Source organism: Limulus polyphemus, unplaced genomic scaffold (genome assembly GCF_000517525.1).
Source record: "Limulus polyphemus unplaced genomic scaffold, Limulus_polyphemus-2.1.2 Scaffold3860, whole genome shotgun sequence".
NCBI lineage: Eukaryota > Metazoa > Arthropoda > Merostomata > Xiphosura > Limulidae > Limulus > Limulus polyphemus.
This window is the reverse complement of record NW_013669470.1, coordinates 38,667-50,656: the sequence shown is the minus strand read 5'-3', so window position 1 is coordinate 50,656 and position 11,990 is coordinate 38,667. Positions and strand designations below refer to the sequence as shown.

The window sequence follows — 11,990 nt, the reverse complement described above, 5'->3', positions numbered from 1 at the left end:
TTAATCTCGTGTTATTTGGTGAGTAAAATGGTTACGGTAGTTCCTAATTACAAAATTAATCTCGTGTTATTTGTTGAGTAAAATGGTTACGGTAGTTCCTAATTACAAAATTAATCTCGTGTTATTTGTTGAGTAAAATGGTTACGGTAGTTCCTAATTTCAAGAACTTAATCTCGTGTTATTTGTTGAGTAAAATGGTTACGGTAGTTCCTAGTTTCAAGAATTTAATCTCGTGTTATTTGTTGAATAAAACGGTTACGGTAGGTCCTAGTTTCAAGAATTTAATCTCGTGTTATTTGTTGAGTAAAATGGTTACGGTAATTCCCAGTTTCAAGAACTTAATTTTAGGATATACTTGAATTTATCCTCTTTGAATTAAAAAGTAGTTTTTTAGTCATATAGATTTTTGTGAAAAACCCGTTAAAGGCTTTGTGATAGTACTAAAGTAGAGCAGAAGCAATAGAATTAGAATGTTTAACTATTTTCAAACGACTCACTTGTACATCAGAGTATGTTGAGAATATAGACCATCACAAGGTTTGTTTCATAAAATTATGGTTAAGAAAATTATCGTTTAACAAATTAGTTTATTATGAAGAATTTAGGAATTTTTATAACCTTTCTTTACGTTCATATTTATGAAATTCTTTTCAAGTTTTTTACAAATATTTGTAAGAATATTCGTTGATATATATTTAATAAATATGTTGTAATTATACGAAAATATCCAGTGAGTTTATTAAAATTGTGATCTGTTTTAATTTCTCTTTGCAAATAAATTTCGTTTTTGAAACAGTGAAATATGTATATTAGAACCTATTTAAACTTGCAGCCTCAGGAACTTTACAACAGATAAATAGTAGTGTTCTAAAAACCATAAACACCTTGACAACTCACATTTTAGGATTTTGGCAAGTTATAGAAGTGCTTATCTGTAACACGATTTAGCTTGTGAAACAATGGGTTTTGTGTAGGTCTTAAAAATGATTAAATCACAACTGATTGTAGGTGGTCCTCATATTACTCTGATAAGTTCTGCTGTTGAACAAAAAACTTCTTTGGCAGTGACTTATGGTTGACAAAAGATAAATTCGAAAGCCGACAAGGACAAATGAAAAGTATTTCAAGGAAAAACATCTGTTGAAAAGCATGATTTTAACCACTTTTGTTAAGCTGTAGATTTGCAAAGGATTGTCACGTACTTATATCTTTCACGTGATAGATAGTAGACATTTTTGAAAACATATTATCATGTATGCAAACAGAAGACGCCCTAGCAATAAATAATTAATGTGAAAACTATGATTTGCAACTAATATAGTTCTCCATAAACGATGGCTTTCCTAGTGGTTGGCAGTCGTAAAAACGGACGATTGTTGAATATATGGCAGGTAATAAAAGAATTGCTTAGGCGAGGAAAGTAGAAAATTTAATTGTTTCACCTTGTCTTCAACAACACATGTCAGTCATTTGACACTCGTCACACCAAACGATTTTTGTTAGTCAACAAACAACAGTGAAAACAATACATTCTCAGCCATGTGACACTCTTTATAATGAACATTTGTTGGACGGCTGATGTTCTTGAAGACAATACATTTATGAACAATTACTAAACGTTCAATGAAACTGACTACAATGAATTGTCAGACAGTTGACAGCAATGATAATAAAAGATCATTATGCATCTAATACTCATTATAGCGTTATTAGTAATATACTTGCCAACACATGGCGTGTCTGTAAAACTCAAATAGTTGAAAAGTATCTTTATCCGAGAAACTAATATTTCGTGAAAAATCCTATAAATTGCATTTTTTTCGCACAATTACTTCTAACTAAATGTATTGATGATACAGTGACATACTTATAACAGCTATGAGTATTTATTAGATGTTTCATAAAATGCATAACAAAACTTGAAATTTGAAGGGAACACAAAAGTAACAACTATTAAAACATGAAAGATTCCTACGTTATTCATTAGGCTACACTCCACACTTACCTGTAACGCTGGACGAAGGATTCCGAAACCCATGTCACTGCTCATTCCGAACGCAGTGACAACCCAGTTAGTTGGATACTTGGATAACGGTACGTGAAATGTCTCGTATCCTTGAGAGCTATTTGTAATTAATATCAGTTTTACGAAGAAAGTTGCAAAAAAAAAAACAACAAAAAAAAAGCACAAGGAAAACATTATTCCACGCGTTTTAAGATAATCAGAAACAATCACGGCACTTAACAGCTTACAAAGTTTCCAATAACGCATATAAACCTACATCATACTTATATATATATTGAAAAAAGTAAACATACCAGATAAATATTCAAGATAAATTCAAAATAAGGATTCGTACTTCGTACAAAAACTTTTCATATATATTATCAACAACTATGCATTTCTGATTCATACTCTGATGAGATAATATATATATTCCGAGTTATCTATAAACAAGGCACTCACTTAATGGTTATGTCTCTCCACAGTAATGAATTCTCATACAGCTGTGAACGTCGACTCATCCGATGTAACCTGAAGTGTTTGAGGTTCAACTCATCTCTTGGAGGGCCTTAAACATATATGTTAAGATTTACTTTTTCTTCTTTAGTTTTTAGTGATTTGCAATTTTAAACAATATATTACAAATGCTAAAAAATACGTTTTTTTTTTAGTTTCAAGTATATGTAAAGTATCGGACTAAAATGATATTAGGTAAAATGTTATTTTGCTCAAATTATCTTAGAAGATCCGTTTTAACAAATTTTGAATAGCTATCTAGTAATAATGATTAAAATAGTTAAGAAAACGAATTGCTTAAACTTTTGTTTTATTTGATAAAAAGATAATCATTCCATTTTAGCGAAATTTACTGTCTAAAACACGGTTGTCATAAATTCAATAGGTAGAAGAATAAAAATTTATATTTTCTATAAATAAAAATTGAAAATACGTTGTACTTACGCCCACACCTGACTTTAGGCGTTTTTGGTTTATCCAGGTCAGCAGAAAAAAACAGAAATGTAACAGAAAAATTCACATTAAAACTACTATTATTAAACATTTTCGTTAAAATTGAAATAAACCAGGAAACATTAGGCATCCCTAAGCACATCAAAAGCATCAGGGCATTTACTAGTTTAAAATGAATTATGCAGAGTTGGTACAAAAATGTTATTATAATTTATCATAATAAATAATATTCAATCAAATTAATTTGTTAAATTCTGTTTCTTTTAGCTTTTGAAAGAGTTTACAATGTGTATTCAAGGCTATTGAGTCACAACGAAAGTTGTAAGTATCTGCAAAACTTGTATTACAAAAGCGCTAAACAGAATAATACTTCAAACCCGGAGAGTAAAAGACGTACAAATACACAAGCGAACAAATAAGTAAGGTCATTCATATAACACAGCTTGAATAGGTTTTGTATCTGGCCATTTTTTACAGGAAGACTGCAAATAGCTGATTGGGTTGCATAGAATAAATTTTATAGAACGTCCATACAAGTCAAGGATAGGATAAAGAATTATAGAAGTCCGAACAAGACAAGGATCAAAATAAGAATAATGGAATACCACAACTGGGACTTGGATTTCGCGAAAGAAAGCGATTTTGAGCTGAGAAGATAGTACAGGAAGATGAAAGTTAGTAATAGATGGGTTGGACAAGCAGAAGGGGAATCCAGGGTTTCAAAGACAGTGCAAAAAGTGCATGGCTGAGTTGAATAATGTTGAAGATGTATGTCTAGGTTGGAATGGTCTTTGGCTGATGATGATGGAAAGACTGAAGTTATTGGTTGAAAGTATATGTTACTCCCGCTCATTAACCTATTTAATTCAGGTAAAAGGGAGAGTAGTGTTTGTCCACTCTGTTGTAAGCAGAGCTCATTTCGTCACGTTCTATCTGCATGCACTGTATAGGATAACATAATGAGGTGCTTAATTAATGTGTCGGTGGAGGCTATAGCATTGACTAATGTTCCGTGAAATTTATAACGGCAGAAGCGACACGACAGAGAGGAAGAATGAAGAAGGCAATAAGCAATGTGGCCGATCAGAGAGGATTTGGGGTAATATAACCCCACACCTATCGTTCAGATGCAGCTCCATCCAGTACTGAATGAGAGGGAGAAGGCTATGTTGATTGGAGAACTACCTGTAGTATGCGAAGAAGGGATTGAGGAAGCTTATGAGAAGAAAGCAATAAGGTAGGTGAACCTAGCAGCCGGGTGTATAACAGAAGGGATGGGACTGTAAAGTGTAACCTTTTGAAGGGATGGGACTGTAAAGTGTAGCCTTTTGAATGGATGGCACTGTAAAGTGTAACCTTTTGAAGGGATGGGACTGTAAAGGGTAGCCTTTTGAATGGATGGGACTGTAAAGTGTAGCCTTTTGAAGGGATGGGACTGTAAATTGTAGCCTTTTGAATGGATGGGACTGTAAAGTGTAACCTTTTGAAGGGACGGGACTGTAAAGTGTAACCTTTTGAAGGGATGGGACTGTAAAGTGTAGCCTTTTGAATGGATGGCACTGTAAAGTGTAGCCATTTGAAGAGATGGGACTGTAATGTGTGACCTTTTGAAGGGACGGGACTGTAAAGTGTAACCTTTTGAAGGGATGGGACTGTAAAGTGTAACCTTTTGAAGTAGGATGCAGATGATTTCATGCTGCATCACTACGAACTGGAATCTCAGAGTTAGCAACATAAATTAAACACTATGCTGCACAGATTGACTCGTTATGCCTTTTGGGTAATATTTTTAGCAGCCTGACGGCACAGTGACATGCTGTGGACCCACTACCCTGAGAGAAACTGGATCGGTGGGGGGTTCCTAGCTGTCGATCGTTGGATGCGCTTTTGACGTGTATAAATTTTAGTGTCTATACCGAAACCAAAAACCCTAGTACGGTATTCCACAAACGTTAGATTACGTACGTCAACGAATATTTCAAATACATGTACAAGGGGAGAGAACTAACAATTCATACTAATTTATATAAGCGCCTATATCAACTCTTAAAACGATATTACACTGCTATTCAGTAAATAGTCTCTGTAGTACATAATCTTTATAGTACATAACCTTTATCTAAGCAAGAGAATTAGTGTCTGTTTACAACTTCTGCATATGCGGTTTACCGGGAAAACGCTCTCTACATGCAGAACATCACTTACATGAACATTTATAAAACAATCTGAATGTTCCTAAACACACATATCTTCTACACTAATAATGCAAGAGTGAAAGAAGATGATAGTAATATCATCAGACAACTTTCTTTTAATGACTAAACTACAACATGTCAAACTTACCCACAAAAATAGATCTATTTTATATAACTTAGAAAGGTGCAGTAACTCTAACTTACACGTTTGTTTATTGTATTGAAACCTGATTTTAGCGTTATAAGCACACAGACCGCTGAGCCACTGGGGTCTGTGTAACATGGATAACATGTTTTACTTTCAATAACTGTAAAGAATGAACACAAACTACAGCACATATTAAGATCAGGAAGCAAAGCTTGAAATAACTGATTTGTCGGCTTGAAAGGGTTTCTTGTTTAATCAGACGTATGGTTAGGCTAAAATTATACTTATCCTACTTCAAACTAATAACACCCCAGAAACCTTTAAAGTTATAAGATAAAACAATATTAAAACTTACATTCACTTTCATCAGATCCATCCTTACAGTCCCACTCTCCATCACAGCGTTTTGTGATTGAATAACACATTCCACTCATGCAAGCTACGTATCCCCGACTGGAGTTACAATGATCTGTTAGAAAAGTATACGTATTTAACTGTGCTGAATTACACTGATCTGTTAGAAAAGTATACGTATTTAACTGTGCTGAATTACACTGATCTGTTAGAAAAGTATACGTATTTAACTTAGCTGAATTACACTGATCTGTTAGAAAAGTATACGTATTTAACTTAGCTGAATTACACTGATCTGTTAGAAAAGTATACGTATTTAACTTAGCTGAATTACACTGATCTGTTAGAAAAGTATACGTATTTAACTGTGCTGAATTAAACTGATCTGTTAGAAAAGTATACGTATTTAACTGTGCTGAATTACATTGATCTGTTAGGAAAGTATATGTATTTAACTGTGCTGAATTAAACTGATCTGTTAGAAACGTATACGTATTTAACTGTGGTGAATTACACTGATCTGTTAGAAAAGTATACGTATTTAACTGTGCTGAATTACATTGATCTGTTAGGAAAGTATATGTATTTAACTGTGCTGAATTACACTGATCTGTTAGAAACGTATACGTATTTAACTGTGGTGAATTACACTGATCTGTTAGAAAAGTATACGTATTTAACTGTGCTGAATTAAACTGATCTGTTAGGAAAGTATACGTATTTAACTGTGCTGAATTACACTGATCTGTTAGGAAAGTATATGTATTTAACTGTGCTGAATTAAACTGATCTGTTAGGAAAGTATATGTATTTAACTGTGCTGAATTAAACTGATCTGTTAGGAAAGTATAGTATTTAACTGTGCTGAATTACACTGATCTGTTAGGAAAAGTATACGTATTTAACTGTGCTGAATTACACTGATCTGTTAGAAAAGTATACGTATTTAACTGTGCTGAATTACACTGATCTGTTAGGAAAGTATACGTATTTAACTGTGCTGAATTACACTGATCTGTTAGAAAAGTAAACGTATTAACTGTGCTGAATTACACTGATCTGTTAGGAAAATATACGTATTTAACTGTGCTGAATTACATTGATCTGTTAGAAAAGTATACGTATTTAACTGTGCTGAATTACACCGATCTGTTAGGAAAGTATACGTATTTAACTGTGCTGAATTACACTAATCTGTTAGGAAAGTATACGTATTTAACTGTGCTGAGTTTATTTGTGTGGGTAAATCATGCACAAGTTCTTACTCTTCATGACTACAGTTTGGGTCGTACTCTACTCATCTTGAGCATGCCGTTGGTAATTTCTTATTCATCTGAAGTGATGGGTAGGGAGTAATGTCTTATTCAATAGTACAGAATCTAGCAGAACTACTAAGTCATACCAAATGATCAGACTCTGTTATGGGTATTTAACAGTATATGCCCAAATTTAACCGTGATATAGCAGTTCTACGTAGTTGTATGCTAACAAGACAAAAAGAAAGACTGAAGCTTGTCGCATTTAAAGTAAAACTGATGTTTTCAAAACACGTTTGATATTAGTGTAAAACTTATCGAAAAAAGAATTACATAAGACTATATATTACTATCAGTAATACCTTCGAAACAACATGTACTTTATTTTGAGAAACTATTTACTCAAAAGTGATTTTGTTTTAAGTATATCAATTTACAGATTTTTGTGTTATTGTTAAATACTGTGAAATAATGTAAAATAATTTGCGAAACAGTGAAAAATGTATTTACCTGGTTGCTTCGTTATATTGGCGTCAGTAAACACGACCAAGTTGGCATACTAAAAAAATGATAAAATTTTTCTTATTGCACTAAATATACGAAACATAAATATCTGGCTATTAAAACTGTATAGCCGAGCATAAGAATATACCACCAGATCAATAATTTTAAAATTACTTTTTTTCCAGCTAGTGTATTTTTATGTTTAAAGATACATCTTCTTTTCATGTTTTAAACTTTAAAATATGTCCAAAATTTGGCACATTATGTAATCAAGTAACTATTTTAAAATATGTCTTATATTTGGCACATTATGTAATCAAGTAACTATTTTAAAATATGTCCTATATTTGGCACATTATGTAATCAAGTAACTATTTTAAAATATGTTTTATATTTGGCACATTATGTAATCAAGTAACTATTTTAAAATATGTCCTATATTTGGCACATTATGTAATCAAGTAACTATTTTAAAATATGTCCTATATTTGGCACATTATGTAATCAAGTAACTATTTTAAAATGTGTCCTATATTTGGCACATTATTTAATCAAGTAACTATTTTAAAATATGTTCTATACTTGGCACATTATGTAATCAAGAAACTATTCTAAATATTTGTAAAAAATAATACATATTTCCTTCTTAACTGAATATATTCAAAAGTAATACTGAAACACTATCCTTGATATCATTTCTTATTGATTATTTTGCAAACTTAATTTTAAGATATTATTTTGCATTATTTAAAAACTATATTAATTGTAACGAATTATTTTCCATTAGAAGGGTGTGTAATAAAACACTAAATATTGCAAACCGATGATATTAGAATCCACAAGGAGGGGGAGGTGGTGATAACTGGGGCACATTCACACCCATTTATATTCACTATCGATCGTCTGCATTGAAATCATTATCTATCAATATATACCAAACGTTCAAACATTATCAAATACTTTTCTCATAATTCGACAGTGAAGATCAAATTAGACGAAAAAAGTAGAAAGTAATTTTATTCCCAACCTCATTGGCAATTTGAATTCTATTCGTTGATATCAAAAGATATTGAATGAAAAACGGCATAAAAAAAAGAACCAATTCGCAAGTATTCTGAGCCACATGGCAAACACGAAATAAAATGTTATAGATAAAAATGTAGCAATAGATTCAGGTTAAATGAATTCTGGATTAAAAACCAAGCTATAGATTATTCTCTACGAAAGTCATATACATGTTCTCTAAAAGCACTTGGGAGATTATTCAAAAACAAATTCAAAGGAAGTTAAACAACAAGTGTAAAAACTTAGTATTTTCTGAGATAAGTCAATCGTTCAAACCAGCGGCCTAATGGATTTCTTGATTGGCCATACTCTCTGCTGTTTCACCTACTGAAGGCTCATCAATTAGCAAATCAAAGAAATACAGTTAAGCCTCTAATAATGGTGATGTGTATATAATACATACGGGGTTTTTAGTTCTTCTAAATCACCATACACCATCATTTTTACCTTTGGTAAAAAAGAAAAGAAATATGTAACATATATATACTCATTAAACAGATGGTCCGATATCTAATATTGAATAATGAATTAGGAGCGTAACGTTGTAGCACTATTCACACTGCATGGTGATTTAAAAGGACTCGAAAACCCTGTAATTATAATATTTGGAATGGTGCATTTTGAGACAATATTTAAAAATAAATAAACGCGATATAAAACAATTAAAGCATGACATTAGCCAATAGAAGTACATATATATATATCTATTACCTCAAATGTCCTATTAGTGTCAATACCGTAGGTGGAAGAAGGAAACTGGATTATGTCATCAGGTTCTCCCTCTCTCGAATGAAACACGTGCATCAGCGTTCCGTTGGAAGAGTTGTCAAAAGTCGTCATTTTATACAGAACCTAATTAATTATCATGATCTTTACTGCACTTATAAAAATAAAACCTTTGTTACTTTACCCCATCTGTAAATTTACCTCATCATAAATTGTGTAACTGGTTTCCATCACTTCGAGAAATATATTAATATTTTTAATAAAATCAATCATTTAATTCAGTAGAATATATACAGTTATATATAATATTATAAACAAAAAATGTATTCCACTTGATCAACACAGTCACGTAATAAGTTAATTAAACACACTTCTTTGTTCCTTAATGGATGAAATAATTTATTTAATATGATCAGCGTAAGTTCCTCCACAGACACTCTTCTATAAATAAGCTTAAATTTGAGTGTTTCTGTTCAACTATCTATTTCACTATATCGTGTGTCTCAATGATACTCAGCTTGAGGACTTATAACGATAAAATTTGGGGTTCGATCGTCGCGGTTGATATAATGTTGATAGTCGTTTTGCAACTTTGCGCTTAAGCAAAACAACAAGAGTTCGAAATTGGCACGTTTAAGTTATTATTTGTACAAAACTGAGCCACAGCTCCCATATGCTACTTTTACACTCCTAAATTTTAAAATTTCGAATGGATAAATCAAGATGTTATGAAAAAGGCATCTACAATCTAAAAATAAAAAAAACGGCATTCTTCCTAAGCATAACTCATTTCCCACTTTAAGATTGGTGTGTTAAACATTTAATTTCATAACTTGTTAGATTCTGAGCTATAGAATGTTAATAATTAAATCACTAAGAGTGTGAGCTGTAGCATGTTGATGACTAAATCACTGCATGTGTAGTCTTTTAATAACTCATTTATGGTGTAAGTTTGTTTGTTTCTAATTAAGCACAAAGCTACACAATGCGCTGGCTATATGTGCTCTGCCCACCACGGGTATCGAAACCCGGTTTCTAACGTTGTAAATCCGCAGACATACCGCTGTGCCACTGGAGGCTTACTGTGTAAGAGTCTGAGCTGTAGTCTGTTGGTAATTCAATAATGGTATAAAAGTCTAAGCTGTAGGTTCTTGACAACTAAATCATGACATATAAATTTGAACTACAGTCTGTTGACAACTCAATAACGGTGTGAGAACACGAGATCACAGCATAAGTGTCAGAATAATGAATTATAGTTTATGAAAGAAATTATTTATTTCTTCGAGTAGTTTAAATGTAGTGGTACTATTTGTAACCATTATCACTTAAACTAACAGACACATTTTTGGAATAGTTAAAGGTTTTCATGATATGAAAGCTTTTCTTAATCTGTTGTTTCGAGAAGGATAAAAGAAGAGATAAAAGCAGGTATTTTGGTATAGTGATCAGCGCATATATATATATATATAGATAGATATATAGAAGCTTTAATATTACTTCTCGATGGCTCACACTTACGTCGCCGTGGTTGAGTTCATTTCCAGTCTGCATCCTGTACAGAGTTTTCTCAACTGCTGCCACGCCCACAAACGTTCCAGGTCGGCCAGTAACCGTCACTTCTACAATCTCACTGTTTTTGCTCTTCTTCAACTTCACAGTGAACTGAATGTTGGTGAAAGTTTACATAAGCATTCAATATTAGAGAGTGCTAAATGATGCATTATTCAAGACCATAAATATATATATATATATATGTTAGGTAATCTAAGTTCACAAACCGATAACCGGTTATATTCTGTATTTTCGAGCTATACAACCTCTCACTGGGTTAGGTTGGTCGATGACAAAAAAAATAAAAGGTTATTAGACTTTATCTGACTTAAATAGGATGTAGAAGTTTATCTAACATAAATTTTGTTGATGCATCCACTATAATACGCATGCGTTGAAAACCAATTCTAGCGGAGTGTTCTCAAAGGAGACATGGCATTCACTGAGGATTTCTTATCTTACAGTTTAAAGTTATTAAGTAGGAAAAATTATATCAAGACAAAACATAATCCAAAATGTGTTTCGTCTATATCCACGTTAGGAATAACCAAGTATAATCTGATCCTGTTTTCTACAAAATGGCAGAATAATCTGTGACAAAAATCATTGTCCATCTGAAGGAGTCAATATTACTTCACCATGTCTATAAAAACCTGAGCAGGAAATGAAACATACATTGGATTTATTTATAAATTCAAAAGTGTTTCATATTAACCCTTATAAAATCAGTTGCTAAATTAGTTTTTATATAACTCTTCGTTACAAGATTTATAGTCTTAACTTTATATCACTCTTTCAATCTTCAAAACTTCCGATTATTGTTTCAGTTCACGTAAAGTCGATGCTCGAATTGTAACTACTTAACTCTCATGTATACATACCGTCAGTTTAGTTACCTGAATTGTAAATACTTAACTCTCATATATACATACCGTCAGTTTAATTACCTGAATTGTAACTACTTAACTCTCACATATATACATATAAACATACCGTCAGTTTAGTTACCTGAATTGTAACTACTTAACTCTCATGTATACATACCGTCAGTTTAGTTACCTGAATTGTAACTACTTAACTCTCATATATACATACCGTCAGTTTAGTTACCTGAATTGTAACAACTTAACTCTCATATATACATACCGTCAGTTTAGTTACCTGAATTGTAACAACTTAACTCTCATATATACATACCGTCAGTTTAGTTACCT

At 32.2% G+C, this 11,990-nt stretch overlaps 1 protein-coding gene across 3 annotated transcripts in view; it reads right to left on the bottom strand.

Moving 5' to 3' along the window:
* LOC106470176 (CD109 antigen-like) overlaps positions 1 to 11,990 on the bottom strand; it is an 82,000-nt gene that overhangs the window by 35,564 nt on the left and 34,446 nt on the right. For all 3 annotated transcript variants that reach the window (XM_022398781.1, XM_022398779.1, XM_022398780.1), the window contains exons 15-21: positions 10,744 to 10,887; positions 9,208 to 9,348; positions 7,438 to 7,486; positions 5,673 to 5,786; positions 2,966 to 2,977; positions 2,468 to 2,573; positions 2,006 to 2,123 (exon numbers count right to left, since the gene is read on the bottom strand). In XM_022398781.1, coding sequence (XP_022254489.1) covers positions 2,006 to 2,123; positions 2,468 to 2,573; positions 2,966 to 2,977; positions 5,673 to 5,786; positions 7,438 to 7,486; positions 9,208 to 9,348; positions 10,744 to 10,887 — 684 coding nt within the window. The remainder of the gene's footprint in view (positions 1 to 2,005; positions 2,124 to 2,467; positions 2,574 to 2,965; positions 2,978 to 5,672; positions 5,787 to 7,437; positions 7,487 to 9,207; positions 9,349 to 10,743; positions 10,888 to 11,990) is intronic.